General features: G+C 46.7%; 2 protein-coding genes across 2 annotated transcripts; one reads left to right on the top strand and one right to left on the bottom strand.

Annotated features, from left to right (window-relative positions):
* Positions 1–1,332: 1,332 nt before the first annotated feature.
* On the top strand, positions 1,333–6,534 carry CYS1 (cystin 1). Its single transcript, XM_035110607.3, has 3 exons — positions 1,333–2,344; positions 4,488–4,540; positions 5,931–6,534. Exons 1-3 carry the CDS (start codon positions 1,991–1,993, stop codon positions 6,025–6,027), a joined length of 504 nt encoding a protein of 167 aa, XP_034966498.2. The 5' UTR covers positions 1,333–1,990; the 3' UTR covers positions 6,028–6,534.
* A 1,051-nt stretch (positions 6,535–7,585) lies between these two features.
* KLF11 (KLF transcription factor 11) lies at positions 7,586–18,664 on the bottom strand. Its single transcript, XM_035109863.3, has 4 exons — positions 18,419–18,664; positions 14,799–15,059; positions 12,354–13,347; positions 7,586–11,523 (listed from the first exon to the last, which is right to left on the bottom strand). The coding sequence occupies exons 1-4, from the start codon at positions 18,641–18,643 to the stop codon at positions 11,228–11,230; spliced, it is 1,776 nt and encodes a 591-aa protein (XP_034965754.2). The 5' UTR covers positions 18,644–18,664; the 3' UTR covers positions 7,586–11,227.
* Positions 18,665–18,912: the final 248 nt, after the last annotated feature.

Genomic DNA, 18,912 nt, shown 5'->3' with positions numbered 1-18,912 from the left:
TTATGAGAATGGAGGCATAGCGCATGTCCAACAGGTAGATCCCCTGGAAAAAGCTCAACATTTTACCTCCTCCCTGAAAAAAACTCAACAACTTTGATCCGAAACCCCCCCCCCAAAAAATGGGCCTTCCTTCTTCCTAAGAAAAGCTCAACAACTTTGACCCGAACCCCCCAAAAAAGGGGGTAGATCACTGCCAGTTTTTAACTCTGTGAGTAGATTGCAGTCTCTTGGGAGTTGGCCACCCCTGGCATAGCAGGATGGTTGAAGTTGCCCATCATAGCAGCGCACACAGTTCATACGGTCATAGCCTTTCCTGCTATAGCAAAACACATTTTTGTTTATATTTCTAAAGTTGCAGCTGTACATACAAATCATGTGCAAATTTTATGCAAATCCCAGTTTTTTGGGGGGAGAGGTTGATGCATTTCCTATTTGCTTGCTCCTGAACTGCCCAGATGGCAAGACCCCTCTCTTGGCCTCACTGATGTGGTCCAAAGGAAATCAAAGCAATACATTTGGCACCAACTTGGCTGCCTGAATTCCCAGAAGGAGGCGTACTAGCCGCCATCTAACTGCCTTAGGGACTCCACTCTGGATTTGTGTAGGGCTTACTCCTTACCATTTATTCTCCTGAAGATATCCTGCAAGGCAGCGGAAGCTTAGGACCGGAGTTTTCCTTCTTCTAGATGGGCTACCTTCCCAGGTTGGCGAGCCCCACCTGCCCCTCACTTCTCTCTACAGCACATGCAGAAACCGCCTTCTTGACCAGTGGACTCACTATTGGTCTCGTCCACTCAATCTGCCGGAACTCGTCTTCACATGCAGGGGAGGCCCCTAAACCCTAACCCACTGAGGGTTTGAGACCCATTGCCGACCCTCACTCGGTTTAGCCTGCCAGAGTTCAAGGATGTTATCAACCAAGAAAAAACTTTGGGGAAGTGCAATGAAGTGTTGCTGAGGAATGTGGCCTGGGGAGAGAGGGTGTGGCAGGGGAGGGGATTTTGTTGTCCCAAGGGCCACACAGAGAGGTCTGAAGGGCCGTGTGCGGCCCCTGCCCCTTGAAGGTCCCCCATCTTGGCTTAGAGCTGCAGTCTTATCGAGATGGGAGCAGTCATTCCAGTGGTCCAAATGGAACAGCACGTCTAACTGAATCATTCTGCAATTCACCCTAGTAGAGATATGATTAACAGATAGGTTGGCAGTATTTTAAACATGTTAAACAGCTGAGTTGCTATGTTGCTTTTAAAAGGAAATGTATTTTTGAGGACTTGGGAATACGGTACAAGAGAGAGAGAGAGAGAGAGAGAGAGAGAGAGGCTGAGCTGCGGTTTGGACCCTCTGAATACTTTCCACAGCATTTGCTCCAGATCCCAGGAATCTGTTTATTTTGAAGCGGTTTTCAAGTCACCAAGAATCCACCGCATATACGATTTGTGAGGATTGCCTTACCGTATATCTATATATCATGAAGACTATACTGTACACATATAAGCATGTGTTGAAAAATACTCGTTTAAGAATATTTGCCCAGAGACTATTTTTGAAACCAACCTCATTCTGAGGAAGGAGGTTACACCCATTTGGTTTCTTTCAAGGCCAAATTCTTGGAATTAAAAAAAAAAAGCGGGGGAGAGGAAGGGAAGGGAGGGCTGAAAATAATTCCAACTTCGCTTTTCTCCCTTTAAGCCTGAACTGGATCCCCAGCTCCTTTGCTTGCTACCGTTTTCTTTTCGTCCTTAAGTTAGAAACAAAAACGCTTAACTTTGTGATCCAGGGAAAGATATACTGTATACTGTACAGTATATATATTTCCAAGGACGAGGCGAGGAGCCAGGATCCCACCCGCCCTCTGCCTCTGCCTCCGCCCGCCAAGCCCCAGCAACAGTTGAGCTCTGGAACCCGAACGATGGGTCTGCCGGAGGAGCAGCGCTAGGCAGGGGCGGCCGCGAGCCACACAGCCGGGCTGCGGCGGCGGCGAGGCGACCCCGCGATGGGCACGGGCAGCAGCAGGCCGGGGAAAGGGCGCAGCTCGGTGAAGCCCTGGCGTGGCCCCGGCCGGGGCAGCAGGAGCATCAGCGCCCCCGCCAGGCAGGGCCGAGCAGAGGAGGAGCAGGGCGCGGCGGCGGAGGCCAGGTGTTACAGCCAAACTCCGGCGCGCGCCACCACCTCGCCGTCGGCTGGGGAGTCCGACTCGGACTCGGAGCTTCTGGACCGGGTGCTGGAGGAGTGCGGCGACGAAGGGTTCGGGCAGCCGACGGGGGGACGCCGCCGCCGCCACCCCCTCCTCCTCCTCGAGGCCGCCGGCGATTGCTGCTCCCGCCCGGCAGAGGGCAGCGGCGAAGAGGTAAGGCGGTGCTGGTCGGTGGGGAGGCGAGACCAGGGTTTCCATTCATGCGTTTTTTGGAAAAAGGGAGCTGAGCAACTAGTAGACGGGGCGGGCAACATTTCTCCGATGCAAACAGGGACGTCCTATTCCACAATAATAATGATCGTTTTATTATTCATATTTATATTGCCCCAGCCACTCTGGGCGGCTTCCCAACGTTTTTTTTTTTAAAAAAAAACTTCCGTGTACAGAGCTGCCTTCGGATGTCTTCTAAAGGTTGTCTAGTTACTCATCATCTCCTTGGCGGGGCGGGGCGGGGCGGGGCGGGGGGTGTCGTAGGACTCCATATCCTCCAGCATTTCTGCAGTGGAAATAGGGACGTCCAAAAGCCGGACATTCCCAGGATCACATCAGAAACCGGGATGGCTTCTGTAAATCTGGGGCTGTACCCTGGAAAATAGAGACACTTGGAAGGTCCGGCAGAGGGAGCAAGGTCCTGGAAGAAAGCGCGCGCCTTATTGGCATATGCACTGTCTTTAAGGGGCTTCCAGGCAGCTGCTTTTGGGGGGGGGGCGGGAGTCTGTCCCGCGGGCGCAAAGCCGAGACGCGCAATTCCGGTTGGTTTGGGCCGCTTGCGCTGGGAAGCGGGATAACAAATTGCCTGGCGCCGCATGGAATGATAGAATTGTGAGGGAGCCCGAGGGTCGGACACCTTCAAATTTGATGGGCATTGCCATTCAAATATTGTATGTGCACTGCGTCATGTGATTGATTATGCGGGGTGGGGCTTCCCCCCCCAATATTTTATTCAAGTTGGCACCCTGCTGCGAAGCAGAAATCTCAACTGAAGCACCTAATCCAGGCATCCCCAAACTGCGACCCTCCAGATGTTTTGGCCTACAACTCCCATGATCCCTAGCTAACAGGACCAGTGGTCGAGGAAGATGGGAGTTGTAGTCCAAAACATCTGGAGGGCCGAAGTTTGGGGGTGCCTGACCTAATCTCTGCTTTAAAACCTCCCAGGAAGGAGAGTGCACCGCCTTCCAAGGGAGGCCAACCACTGTCAAAACAGCTCTGTCAGAAAGTTATTCCCCATCATAATACCGTCCCCTCAAACAAACAAGGACAGATGCTGAAGAAGCACCCACATTGTTGAACTTTCCCGCAATCTTTGGGTTGAATGTTCAATAAGCAGGCCGTCTGGCTCAGTCTGGAGGTGACCTAGGAATCGCTTTCAGAAAGGCGTTCTGCATGGCTTGAACTCAGAAGGATTGGCGTCCACAGGGGCCCTGTGTTCAAAAATATGACAGAGCTAAATGCGTAAGAATGAGCTAGTTAGTAAGAACCCTCTCAACCCACATTAACTGACCCAGAGCCTGTGATCATCACCTGTGATCGTCCTTCTCCGTGTGCCCCCTCCATGGGACGTCTGGAGGGTGGCAACAGTGTACGCACGTTTATCATGTCATTTTTACGAAATAGTGCATTTTGACCAGCTTTGATTCAAATTGAGAAAAAGAAGAACCTAGCTGTTTTGTGTTTGTACTGTGCACAAAGCCTCAGCGCTCCTTTAAATTCTAGTTTTATGAAAAAATACTCTGTTTGCTATAGTGTTAAGTGAAACAATGCCATCTTGTGGCTTACCTTCTTAACCATTTCTGGCTGTGCCCTGATTTTGGTGCGTGACAAACACAGCCATTCTGTGGTTTCATATGAAAACTTTTTAAAAGCACGGTGCCACAGGGATCTCTCCTGCACAAGACCCGCTGAAACGAACAGAAATTATGCAACAGCATCAGTGTACCTAACAGGCTCTGTGCTATGACTGGCATTTTGGGGGGGGTGGGGGTGAGGCTGTCACGGATGTACCGGTAATGTTGGGTCTCTTCACTATCATTAAGAGTACATAGTGGCAGAAAAAGGGAGGACAGGTATTACAGGAAAATAATGACACACTGTTGAGATTGTGTTGTACAGTAATTGAAACTCCTTTCCAGGTTTTGGTAATGTTACAGGGATCTTTCCCTGGCAGGGCTCTAAAACAGAATCCTGCAGCAGGATATCTGCTAAGTCAACAGACAAAAGAGAGGAGTCTGGATGCTGCAGTTGTATGCACACAATTCATTGTGTCACCCATGATGTCCTGTTGATTTGTTTCCAGGTCTTTTCAGGAAGATCCACTCCAGACCTAGAGAGCAACAACAATGCTAACCAGTAAGTCTACTGAATTCAAATGACAATCCTTTCCGCCGTGGGCATTGTTTTCTTTTTACAGAAAACTTCTATCCCACCTCAGAGCCCCAGGAAGCTATCAGAGCAGCTTACAAACGATTCTCTCAATTAAAAAGGGGGGGGCATTTAAATCTGGTACCAAGAACAGAAATGTCCCTCTGGTGGCAGCAGGATTACTCAGGTGGCATTTCCGTGTGCTCATCCTTCAGTCTTTCCTGGAACTGCCCACTGAGGTCCTCTGGAGCAAGGGAGTGGGTCTGAGGAGCTGGAATTCACTCCATCCCATGATGAAGGCAAGCCTTTCCTTGCCAAGCAGCAGCTCCCACTGAGGACCTCTGAGGCAAAGGAGTCCTGCTGTGAGGAATTGGCTTTCAGCCCATGATAGAGGCGAGTGTACCCTTGCTGGCGTTTGCCAGTAGAGCATCATTATTCTCCTTTGCAGAAAATGGCATCGTTTCCACCTTTAGAGTTCACCTCTTGCTTAACAGTCTGGAAACCAACACCCACTCACCCACCCACACCCTGCGTATTACAGGCACATAGGAAAGTTTCAGCTTTTTAATGGCCACGAAGCCCGATTGGAATGCTGTTATTTTTATCCTTGTCCACTCACCCTGAGGCAAACTGGAGGAGATCAAACGTCATCAGAATTTGGTTGCCTTAATTTAGATGTTGAGTGAGTTCCCCTAAGTAGGGACAGCCATTTTCTCAAGAAGTGTTGGGAAATTTGAAAATAATTATTCATAGCACTCAATGTCTTTGCCTTTTTTAAAAAATCACTCTGCTGTGTGATGCAGCCTTCTATTTGCTTCTAGAACAGGATGGGGAAAGGTCTAGAATTGCCTTTCATTCTCACTACAGTTCTGCACCTCTTGCTAAAGGAGGAAAGCACCTGTCTTTTATTTATAGGCTTACTGACCTTTAATTGAAGAGGTTCCTTTACTACAATTTTGTTTTAGCTTGATATTTAATTTATTATTCCAGAACAATTCTTTCCCTTCCCTCGCTAGTACTGTATTGCTCTCCTTACAATTTGCATGACTTCTCCCCTCAGTTAAATTACCGTAAATATGCCCAGGTCCCAGAGGATATATTTCCACCTCTTCCACACATAGATACATTTCCCTTTCAAAAAGTTTCTCCTTTTGTTCCAAGCTCAATTTTATTTAGCATTTCAAGGTGGAGCGTAAATATTCTGAATATTTATTTTGAAAAGCGTTGCGTGGATAGGAGGCAAAAGCTATTCAAAGTAAAAAATGGGGTCCGTGTGGAAATAACATTTTGCTATTGGGGTGCAGAAAAAATGGGCCTCTCCTTCATTTAGTTTTGCATTTTAACTATGGTTTATTTTTTATAATTATTATTTCTGCAGGCTGCCACTCAAGAAGCTTGAGAGGCAGGCCAAGATATCCTACGATTACTCCGAAGAGGAGCTGATGGCAACGATTGAGCAGGAATACTGTCGCTGAAGGTGGTTGTGGACTGTGCCAACAGTGACTTGTGAACAAGCTCACTATGGAGCGAGATAGTTGAAGCTGCAGCGGTGTTTCTCAGAAAGTTGTTTTCTATGGGGTGGGGAGGGGTTGGGAAAGCAAGAGCAGAGAAGGCGGCATGTCACCATCCAAGAAGGCTGGAAGAATCCTTAAACAGGCTGGAGAAGCTTGTGCAGAGTTCTCTCTGCCATTATGTCAGGACGTGGCCTTATAGGGACTCTGTTGTGTCCATTTGGGAAAATACATCTCCAAAGCTGGCGCACCTACAGGCAGGCTGTCAAGTTTTCCTGATATCTTCAAATTATGACTTGTGGAGGCACCGTCGCCTTCGTCCTCAAAGTCTTGGGAGACATGCAGCAAGGGACTTGAATGCTTGTTTTCGACCGTCTGCACTTTTGCCTTTCCCGTGGGCCAGCTTTGACCCTGTCAGACCCCAAGCGCTAACCTGTACATTATTAAAGCATATATTCCCAGGAAACTGTACCAGCCTCTTGTAGTTATAAGATTCTCTGTGGTCAGTGGAATGAATCGGAAGGAAATTTATCAGCCATGCGTCCAAGCTCTTAACAATATTAAAGCAGGCACTATTTCCTCTCCTTTTCTGTGAACAGTTTAACTGACACCATAAGATGCTCTCTGCTTCTGATTTTCTCCTGCCTCTGCCTTTTGCTGGTTCCAGACTTGTGGGATTAGGCAAGATTAAAACACAAATGCTAATGGAACGTTGGCATAAAGCTTAAACAATGTGTATTCATAATGTAATCCAGGGCTCATACAGCAAATGCCAGAGGCTAGATTTTAACTTTGGGTGGTACCTGTACTTCCTGTTCTTTTATTTATTTATTTTGCAAATACGTGCACAGCATGCAGCTTCGATATTTTCTTACAAGTTAAGTGTTTGGTGTTTATGCGTCATTCTTGGGGACAGTTTAGGATTGCAAAGCAATTCAACAATTGGCCTGCGCTATACAGGAAATTACTTGGGAATAGAGACAGATGTACCTAAAACCAAGGGCCATCTCACTATGGAAACCTTCTGGGATGCACATGCCATTCTTTTGTCAGTCTGTTTTTTGAAACAGGAAATCCCCTGCAAAAATCAGCTGAGGCTGATAGAACCACGTACACTGCTTTGAAAACATGCCCGCTCAAGTCAAGTGGTTGGCGGATTTCCCCAGGAACCTTTTCCTTTAGAATGAAAGCCACTTGTTCCAGATGGCAGCCAGCTTCCCTTGCCAAAACACACACCCTTTCATCATCTTAATGGTCCCATTAATCTCTCAAAGGGCTCCCTTCCAGACACCCTTTCTATTGTGCATTTGTGATGATTTGTGCACAAGATGCTATCGGTTGGTTATGCCCAACCCTTGTTTGGTTGCATCAGGGTTGACTGCAATATTCTGCAGATGTTTCAAAGTGTGGTGCAAATGCAAAGCATTTGCATCAACCAAGAAAAATGTTGCTTTCTCCTCTTTCCCTACTGTTTTGCGGTAAGATGAGAGCTGTCAGAGGGGAGGAAAACGGCAAAACCATCTATGCAAATATTCACTTTACTAGAAGAGGGATTACAATGCAGCCCTTGAAGGAATACAAACAATATTTGCATATACACACAAATACAGGAATCCCACAATAAAATGAACAGAAAGACAAAACAAGGTTTATAAAATATTAGGCACAATATTTTACTACACCAAACATAAATCCCCATAATCTTGTCAGGTAATAATCAGCATTTTTTGGGGGGGGATTAGGAAACTTTTTGAAAAGCCTCTCAATTGCACAAGGGAAATCTTTTGACTTCAGGCAACTTTTGATGAACTTCAATGGAATTATACCAGAGAAAAGTGGACTATTGTGTCTGCATATTGTACAGAAAGGGGCAGAGACAGTGGTTCCAGACTAATCAAGTTGTTGCAATTTGGCTTTATATACACTGCATTTCTGCCATGTAGCTTGCCTTCTCACCAGCTCCTTTTTTAACATTGAACGTGCATAGTATTCATTTTTGTTCAATTAGGTGACCGTAAAGTGAAGGGGGGGAAACTTATACTCATCTTGCACCTTCTAACATGTTTCAGAGGAGCCACAGATTTGCTGGCTCATGAAATAAAGTTTATTTATAGTAAATCAAACACACAAATACAGTAAGGTGCAGTATGGGTAACATTCCATGCGTGCGGAGCTAGTGACCCATAAAATGCAGTCTACTCACCTAGGACAACTTTCAGGAAACTTCCTATTCTTGCCATCTGCTTAATCACCTGCCCAGCCCTAATATACTGTTGGAACCTGCAATAGGCTTGGTAGCTCACACCATGCGACAGCATTGGTTCAACATCAATTTCAAAAGAAGTCTGCTTCCAATATACTTGAATTGGGAATATAGGCCAGATTGGTTTAAACAGATGAGAATCTTTCAATGCTTTATTCCCATATTCATGACCATGACAATTTTTTTTTAAAAAAGAGAAAGAATTGGATGCTTCTGTTATGGTCAACTTCATGAACGTTAGTTGACAATAATGGACAGGGAGGTAGATAAATGGTTAAAATGGGCAAACTGATTTCAGTGGCTCTGCAGGCTCCCAACATATGATGTGATGCTGATAGAGCTGCCAGCCAGTCTCTTTTTTTCCTGGCAGAGATCCTGCCCCTAACTTGCAGAAATTTAGCAGCTGAAGCTCTTCGTAGCATGCAAAGTGCTAGGGTGAGTGTCACTTTCTCGATTTCTGCAGATCAGGCTGCTGCCTGAGGTACAAAAGCAGATACTGGCAACCCTATACAACAGTACTGCCCAAGCCAGCCATGCAGATGTTGTTGGACTGCAACTCCTATAATCTCTGGCCATTGGGCATGCTGTTTGGGGATGATGGGAGCTAGAGTCCAACAACATCATGAGGGCCGCATATACCATATCCCTGCCCTAGGCATTGTGCTGAAACTGAGGGTACATTGGCGCAGGTGTTTTAGAACTGCATTTCTCAAGCCACTTACTCCAGATGTGTTGCCAAGTAAACTCCCACCATTTGTGGAAATATTCTCCAATGGCTCCAACGTAAATTGGCAAATGCACTGCAATCTTGGCTGAATAATAAAGAAATCAGGTTGAGATTCCAACTGCGAGAGGTCTACCTAGTTTCAGATACCAATTAAGTGTCAGATATTACTTATTCCACACGCACACATATATATACATACACATCTGTTCATGCTTTCTCATCATCATTAGAACAATTATCTCAGCTTGATTAAATATTATGTATACAGAATCGAGCAAATCATGTGAAATGGCAGCTGAATGATCCACTCTTAATTTTAGTTCTCTTCCATCAGCCGTCCTTTCATTTCACTCATTCATCCAATGTGCTGTGGAAAAGGAGACCACCACAACAGCAGTTACCATATCCACAAAGCACTTTTGCTCCAAAGCTAAGAATATTTGGGTCACTTTTGTGAGAAACAAATTGTTGATCTGGAACAATCCGTTGCCAGTCAGCAATTTCCCATTATAAATCCAGCTCATTTTGAAAATGGCAAGGCAGGAGCTGATTTGAGTGCTGAACCCTGAATGTCCAATTGCTTCTGTTGCCTTGTTTATCCTCTTTACCAAGAACTACTCAAGTGAGAATTATTTAAGGTGCTGTCTGTTGTGGTTGTGTCATTGAGCAGATTTTCAAATGTCTGCTTGGATGATTATAAAAATGGTTATGCAGGCGCTGCATTTTCAGCCATTACTTCAAATCATAAATCCTCCCCCGACTTTATTTAGATCAAACAATAGCTCAATGTGGTTTGGGCATTTCCCTTAAGGGGTCCTTATACTCATTACTATTAAGAGATCAAGGGCATAATCCAAAGCTAGGCACTTATTTTTCCCACCGAAGTCATAAGGGATATATTGATGGACATGCTTAACTTTCACTTTGAAGGGAATGGGATCCAAAAGTTCTTCCATTCTGAAGATGGGATATACAGAAGTCCTTGCATTTTGGCAGGACCGTCCCAACGGACAGACAAGCTGCCCCCAAGCCTTCCAAAAGTTACCAGCACTCAAATTAAAAGGGCACTTCTCACGTTGCAATTAATAAATGTAGGGGTCACTCCTTTGCCACAAAATACACATGAACAAGGTCCACCGCACTTACCCAACTCAAGTCAGACCAGGAGACTGCAAGCAGGGAAGCAACAAGTGGGATTTTGTTCACACAATCTGTTCATGCTTTCTCATCATCATTAGAACAATTATCTCAGCTTGATTAAATATTATGTATACAGAATCGAGCAAATCATGTGAAATGGCAGCTGAATGATCCACTCTTAATTTTAGTTCTCTTCCATCAGCCGTCCTTTCATTTCACTCAGCGGTGCTGCCACTGCACAATCATAAACATACAGGAGCTTCAGATAGCCGATGTACCACATCCACTAATCCACATGTGTTTACACACCAACAACTGACTAACAGAGGGTGTGCATTATGGAATGGTGTCTAGGGCTAAAACCTTTTGTGCGTGCAGTTAACCATGTGGAGTTACTACACAGGTTAGGACTTCCCAGTAGGGGCGCACATGGTCAGTGCTGCACCTAAATTGGTCCTGAGCTAGTTATAGGCATCAACAATACCTAGGCCTCAATATTCAGACATTTGGGAAAGAACGACACTGCTTTAAAACGTGGCACAGCAGGTTATCCTAAAGTGGATTCAGTTGCTAGACTGGAGTTCAGACACTCTGAAATTACAAATTAGTTTGGATTCCGTTCAGGGGAAACAATAAAATCTCCAAATGGTACCTCTGATGTTGCTTATCACTCTCTTCACAGGGTGATTTTGCAAGATCAGACTAAAGCTGAACCCGTAAGATAGAGAAAAAAAAGGTTTGAAAAGCCCAATGCCAACATTTTCACCAAAAATGCCCCCCCCCCAGGTGCTGGTGAATGCCCTAAAAGCATTGGAGAAAACAAAAGGATGGCAGAAATAAAACATTAACATTTAAATAGGGCTTAATACAAAGGGGTGGGGAGGAAGAAGAGAGGGCAGTAGACTACAGGATTTTCCTCCTCCTCCACAATATAAATGCAACCACTCTTGGATACTTAAAAAAAACAGTCAAAGCTGGTTTTCTGAAAACCACCCAAGTTCCTCTTGAAATGTTCATCTTCCAAAGCAGGCCTGCTAGCCAGAAGACAGCATAGGCAGAAGCATGCTCAAAGAAGTATCACTCTTAGGCTTCTCCATGGTTGCAATTCTGTTCAGTTTGCCAACTTCTGTCTGCCAGCTGGGCACTTTCTTTGTCGTCATGTGGCGGCGAGCGTGTTTTGTCAGGTGATCGCTGCGCATGAATCGGCGGTCACAGACCGGACAGGCAAACTTCTTCTCCCCTGTGTGAGTTCTGCGGTGGCGAGAGAGTTCATCGGAGCGGGCGAACTTCTTGTCACAACCTTCCCAGCTACAGGTGAAAGGTTTCTCTCCTGGAAAGAAGGAAGCATGGGCAGGTAGGTGGGGGAATCAAAGGGAACCCAAGAACAAGACAGCTGGTTTTACCAAAGAGGTCATACATTGCCTCTCTAGTTTAGGAATGGCTTTTTTTCTATAGCAGATTGCGTGAATAAAGGACCAAGGTAGACAAGAGGCAATTCATGCAACTGCAGGAACGGCTCTTGAATCTGCACTTACTAAGGAGTAGTTCTACAGAACTCAGGGGGCTTCTCCTCTAAAGAATAAATAGAGCAAGAAGTTTTATAGAAAAAGAAGACCTTTGTTCCCAACACATCCCAGGACATACTCTTTTGTCAAGGGATTACATTACAGTCTTTACAATTAAAACAATAAAGGTCAGTATTTTTCGCCCCCAAGATAAAAGAATATGACACCCATGACAGCCCATGTTATGAAATAACCCTTCTCTTTAAATTTCCCTAAAGTTACACCAGGTCTTAAGTCTACTTACTGCACAGTGCTATTGTTCTTACTTAGAAGTTAAGCCTGTAGACCTGCTCAGACCTACTCAAAGCAATTAGGGCTCTTTTCAGACTTTCTGTATCCTGAGCCAATAGAGGGCTCCAGACCACAAGGAGGGGAACACTGAGCACATGTAAGCCCTCTCTGGGCTTTTAGTCTACCCTCACTGCCACCCCAATAGGCTTTTTTCTCTCTCTCCTCCACCACTGAGCTACAGCTCTTCCCCTCTTGGGTTTGTGTGGTGTCCTTTTGGCTACGTAAGCAACAACATTCCCACCTGAGTATCTGCAACAGAGGGATTAGAAGAGGCAGATCACATCCACATCTCTTCTATACATACCGGTATGAGTACGCAGGTGGGCTTTGAGGTGAGAGCTTTTGAAGTACGTCTTCCTGCAGCCCGGGAAGTTGCAAACGTAATTTCTCCTCCGGGAAAAGTCAATTAGAGGTGCGCTGCTTTGGCCGGAGGCAATGAAAACCGGAGCAGGGGCCAGGGGCAACAACTTGGTATTCCCAACAGACATCACAGTTTGTTGGCAAGGAGGCGCCTGGGCAACAGCAGCCTGCGGAAGAACCAACATAACAGTCCCCTGAGGCATGGAAGGCCCCATCAGCACAGGCTGAGAAACGGGGGCTGTGTGGGGTAGGATGGGTTTGACCGTCGCTGCCATCTGAGCAGTGGGCTTTAGGAAGCCTGGGACCATACCTCTTTGTCCGTCCAACGGGATCATTTGGCAGATCACCTGGGGGTTGGATAGTGGGGAGGTTAGCAGCGAGGGGGACTTCTGCTGCAGGTCACTTTCGCAAGCGTTCGGGAAAGGGGTCTGCTGCGAAGCAAGCCTCACAGGTTCACGTCCTTTGCTGGTGCCTCTGGAATAACCTGAGCCGTGAAAATGCGGTTCACGTCCTGGCGAAGTGTCACAAGCTATGCTGTCCGCAATGTCGCAGTCCTGCAAGGCTGCGGGGTGTCTCTCGTCTTGCGCCTCGTGCCCGTCTGCAGAAGCACTGGGGCCCAACGCAGCTTCCGCTTTTGTTTGCACAGGAGGGAGGTGGGAGTAACCAGGACTGTCTCCGGTGTGACGGATCACACTGGTTGCCCTTGCTCTGCAACACTGAGGAGCAACTTGCTCTCCTCTTGCTGGCTTCTGGCTGGACTCCCTCCCCAAATTCAGGGCAGCTGGCTTGGATGCAGGAAGAGCACAACCTGGAGGAGTGATCAGGCAGGCAGACATGTTCGTCTTGATTGTCCTCGGTTTTGAGTAAGTGGCTTGGGACAAAAGCGGTGCTGTTGTGGAAGGCTCAACAAAATCTGGACTGTAGGGTGGTGTCATACACTATATTTAAAAGGGGGGAAGAGAAGCAGAGGTAGTATACATATACCAAAATACTACTTTAGGTATGTTCATTCCTATCTTTCATATTTCTAACATTTAAATGTAAGTCAGACACATTATTATTCATTATTATTATTATTACTTTCCCCCCCACAAACATTTTAGACAACCATAATGATATTCAAAGACCCTGGTTTGGTTTTTTCCCCCAGAGAGATCATTAAGGATTAGCTTAGCTAGGAGGGGCTCATCTTACAGTCTTTTCTGCTGTCGGCCTGGTTCTGCAAGGCATGGGGTGAAATCCACTCCAGCACTTTGATGAGTGGGGTCATCTAGTGCTGCTGACTTGCATGTAGTAAATAACCAAGTGTCTACTCAGAATAAAGCTGCAATGAATTCAGTGGGCCTTAATCCCAGGTAAGGGGGGGGCTATAGTGTTTTTATCTAGGCAGCCGGGGTTCCTCTGGATGACAAGATCTTTTTGCAGCAGGTCAGCGAGGACCACTTGCTTTTTAGAATTCTCCCATATATACTGAACTCCCTGTGTGCTTTTTGGACTGCACCTGTAGGTTTCCTCCTCTGTTTCAAATAACTTGGGTCAAATAAATGTTGTTTACTTTTTAATAATACATGGAAGATGGATCTCCCTCGGGAGGTTCTGGACTCCCTACGTTGCAGGGGGTTGCACTAGAAAAATGACCCCTGGGGGTCCCTTCCAGCTTCATTATTCTGTTTTTTGGTTTCCACAAAATTTCATTATGTTACTATCATTTTGTATAATTGCATTTTGGATAAATTATGAAAGTTATAAAACATGTTCTATTTGAAAGCAAAGTGTTTAAATAGCTATCTTTCTACTGGTAGGACGGGGGAGGCAGGTGCATAGCCAAGATTTTTGTTAGGGGGCAGGCTTTTGTTGGCGGAGCAGAACCTCAGATTTGTATTGACTGTAACTTATTGGGGGGGGCAACTGCATGGGAGGGGCACAGGAAGGAAACAATGTCGGAAGGGGGCCATGGTCTGAAAAAGGTTCGCAAACATATTCTGTTGGCTGGGGATACCCAGCCATATGGGCGGGGTATGTATGTATGTATGTATGTATGTATGTATGTATGTATGTATGTATGTATAAATAAATAAATAAATATTATTATAATCATCATCATCTGGAGGATCCCAGGATAGGGAAGACTGCATTATTCCAAAATAACCTCAAACACATGGTTAACTAAACTGAAGCAACTGTACTTGTGAGTGGAAATGTATGGCCGATATCAGAAAGAACATGCTGCTCTTTAGAGCTTACTGCATAATAAATGCCCTCAAGCCAAACCAAAAAATTACTTCTAACAGATTAAATGGGGACATATTCATGTCTTTCCTCTTTAAAATATTCATATCGATTCCATGCAAATTCATTTTGTTTCAGGGTTTATTTAGTTTTTCCTTACCAGTGTGGATAAAAAGTTGTAATCCTTAGGCAACTCAGACGTGGGTTCAGTGTGCATTGAGAAATCACCTGAATCTGAGACAGGTGTAAGAGGCCTTATCTTCAACAGGTCGCCTTTCTGTGATCTTTGACCCCAGGAGCTCATACAAACAAGTGCCTCTACTGCTTCTATGTCGTTCTGTTCCAAGGTGCTACAAGTAGACCTTTCACTGTCATGACGATGCCGTTCACGTATAGATTCATAGATGTCCACAATGTCAACCTAGAGATAAGTGAGCCATTGTTTGTAAGTCACACGGAAAACAAGCATATGCCCTATTGTCCGCTTTTTTAAAAAGGCAACATACATGCCAGAGTCCCAATCCAGTTTCTAAGTCTGCACACATGAGCATGTTGTTGTTGTTTAGTCGTGTCCGACTCTTCGTGACCCCATAGACCATAGCATGCCAGGCACTCCTGTCTTGCACTGCCTCCCGCAGTTTGGTCAAACGCATGTTCGTAGCTTCGAGAACACTGTCCAACCATCTTGTCCTCTGTCGTCCCCTTCTCCTAGTGCCCTCAATCTTTCCCAACATCAGGGTCTTTTCCAAGGAATGAGCATAAGAAAGGCTAAAGCTTAGTACTTACCGGTAGTACAGTACATCCCCTGCATGTTCTATCTATCACCTGCTAAAATAATAACAGGTAGCAATGGCTGGCAGCCAAGGGAGTGCTGCTGCCAGTCAGTGAAAGCAGTACTAGGCTGGCCTGACCAATGAGCTGACTCAGCATGCATGCATATCAATTGCTAGGTAATTCACAGGTGAATTCTGTTGCTTTCCTGCACTGCACTGCTTTGAGTCTGATGCATATTCAAATACATATCCTGTTCATCTTCTGGTACAACTAAGTTGCACAGTAATACCTTTTTTTATGTCCAGGTCAAATTGGATCAGGGCGCCAGATATATTTAAAAAGCAAAGTCTGGCTGCCAACTTCGCTCTTCCACAGGAAAGCTATTCCTTTCTTCAGTTAGCACAGACTGCACCACCATGGCAACAACATAGAGAGAGGGTGGGTATGGGTGGGTGGGTGTACACACGCATGTGTGCGTGTGTTGGGAAAGGTCCAAGAAGATGTAACATATGCAGCATTGCTTCAACTTTCTAAAGTGACTTCCCAGAATGACACAGTACTTAATGTTAATATTCCAAAACTGCAGGGAAGACGAGACATGGAGGGGGGGATCGTTTTATCTCCAGTTTTGTTCAGTGATGGTTTCTTAGAAAGAGTAATAAATGCAGGTAACACAACAGGCCGCTGAAATAAATGCCCAGCATGGTTGATTCATATATCGGTCAAAGCCACCATATTTTGTTAGTCATGAGCATCTCCCTATAGCAGATAAGTGCAATGCAAATCCCTTTCACTAGTCTAGAATCCCACGTGCACAGGATTCTACTCCCTATTCAATTCACACTCAAAACTGGCAATTAGAAGCCCAGAATAAAAAGGAAAGTGGAATCAGCCAGCTGGACAGTAAGCCACATAGTGCCTAAAGATAATTATTATGCTCCCTTAGGTGCCGCAGAACTGCCGTGTGCATATATTTACTACTACTACTACTGTACCACTACTACTATTAATAATAATAATGAATGAACCCAACAGAAAGCACCTATTCACGTTGTTAAGCCAATATGAAATGCGAAGCTAACTTAACAGATGGTATCACAAATCTGATACTCAAATGAACTCAAAGAATCTGGGGATAAAGAGGAGCAAGACGGGAAATCTTGAAACTGATACATTTAATGATAAAGAGGTAAAAGATTCCAGAATATGAGGAGAAATGCTTAAAAACCAGCAGGAATTCTCCATTTGCTTGCAACTGATAAACATTATTTTCCTTGGGTGCTAAAATTATATCTGCGTCAAATTAATAAGATCTAAGAAGAAGAATTTTAGGTTCGCTTGCAGTTCGTGACAATTATTAATCCACAATCGCTTGATAAGCTTTGGAAGGAAGGAGGAAATAAGTTTAAGGCGCCTTGGTCTGCTTTCCAAGCAGGCACGTGAGGCTCCATAACTCAGCCTGGCGGCTTGTCCTTAAATCACCTCCTTTCACCCAGACACTGCAGAGGCTAGCTGGATGAGGTGGCACACAGCACAACAGAAGCGGGCTGCAAAAGCAGTCTCAGAGCCATCACAAAGACGGCAGGAAATATCTCACCAATTCACTGTACAGTACCAAGGAGCACTACCAAACGGCAGGTCCAATTGCCCAACCGACCTTCCCCCTTCCTTGCACTGCTTTTGCTTTAATAACAATTAAAAAAAAACTGGGGAGGGAACGGCAGGCTGATCAGCAAAATGACGATGCCCACGTGGATTGGATGGAAGGCTGCGAAGCGCCACCTTCCAAAAGGGAGGGAATGAGGCGGAAGGCTCTCTTTCCCCCCCTCATGGGATCCAGAGCAACCACCCACTCCAAATATAGCTCGGGGGGGGGAGTGGAGCGACGTCATGCATCAAAATAGCCATGTGAGCAAGTGGGTGGTGGTCTCTGGCTGAGCCACTGCTGGGAAGCCCTGTGAGGCGGGGTAGCTCTGCCCACACAAGGTCCAAAAGTAAAGGCTGCCTGCGGGGGGGGGGGACGGGACCCAGCACTCTCTCTGCAATGATCCACAAGTTAACAAAGAAAGAAACCCTCCCCAAAGGTTAAGGCTCTCACCTCCCCTAAGCCGCGAGACCACTCCTCCCTGCATTTACTGTAATCTCTGGGGTGTGTGTACTCATGCAACAACCGGGCAACTGCGGGATCACTGGGATTACTCATGCTGATGCACATTATTCGATGTGCGTCAGTGTAAAGACATCACCACCACCACCCTAGATCCAGCAAACCAGCAGTTTCGTGCAGGCTGGACTGACTGGCAAGTCTGCCATACACCATGGAAACTAAGCGGAACTTCCTTCCCAATAAACACGGGGCAGGATCGGGGGTGGGGTGGGGTGGGGGTGGCGCAAGAAGGACAAACGTACAGGGCATCCCACACGCTTATGCTTGCATAGCTCCCAGTCACCAGAAGCGAGGGAGGGAGGAAAAGAGCAGCATTAACCTATTATGCACCATCATAAGCCTCACCAAGTCCAAGTAAGTTAGCAGGACCTGGCCCGGAGGAAATGCTAGCATTAATGGGCTTTGTTGCCACGATCGCCCGGCGATCTACGGGCGAAAAGCGGTATATAAGTTTAGTCCATAGAAATAAAATAAAAATAAGAAGAGAGGAAGGCTGCTTCCCCCCCCCCCAGCGCCACGCGCGCAAGCAGCGCATCTCTCGCTCCCATCACTTTGGCGTCTTGGCAACCCATGGATTGCGGTTACGAGATTAAATAAAGCAATAAATAAGGCAAGCTAGCAAAGATAGTTGTTCTCCTTTCTACTCCCCGCACGCCTCCCCCTCACACCCCGCATGCACCTCAAGTCGTTTGCACCTTTTGGAAAGCGAGGAGGATCAGAAGTGGGGAGTAAGATCGAAGCAGCCTGGGCTTTTTTGCCCTCGGGCGGTGGGATCGCTGCCGTGGCCCTGCATCCGCGCCCCCACCCGCGCGTCGCCCCGTGCAGCAAGTGGTACTCACCGCGGGGGCATCTCCCATTGCCTCGGCGCAGGGCGAGGTATGCATGGTGGAAGCTCCCGCAGGCAGCAGCGATGTGACAAAGCCAGCAAGAGCTGCAGCCAGAACCGCCTCCTCCTCCTCCTGCTTGCTTGCTTGCCTGCCTGCCTCCCACCCTACCTCCTCCCTCCCTCCTCCAAGGGAGGCGAGCAGCCAAAACACAGAGGGAAACACACCAAAACACTCCATACAGCAAAAGCAGCTGGGAGGCGGGCGGAGGGAGGAGGAGAGAACGAAAGGAGAAGAGGGGGGGGAGAGGCTGCTCGCCAATCGCAGCACGAGCTTCCTCCGGGCTGGCCAATGGGCTCCGCCGGGCGGCGTGATTGCCTCGTGCAGCTATGCTGATAGCAGGAAAGGCCCCTCGTGGGCACGTTCCGCGGCGGCGAGCCGAGTAGCCGAACCACCCTCTGGAAACTAGGGGAAAGGTCGGCGCGAGGAGAAGGAGGGAGGGAGGGAGG

Source organism: Zootoca vivipara, chromosome 3, assembly GCF_965207765.1.
Source record: "Zootoca vivipara chromosome 3, rZooViv2.hap1.1, whole genome shotgun sequence".
Lineage (NCBI taxonomy): Eukaryota > Metazoa > Chordata > Lepidosauria > Squamata > Lacertidae > Zootoca > Zootoca vivipara.
This window is presented reverse-complemented; position numbering and strand designations above follow the sequence as displayed.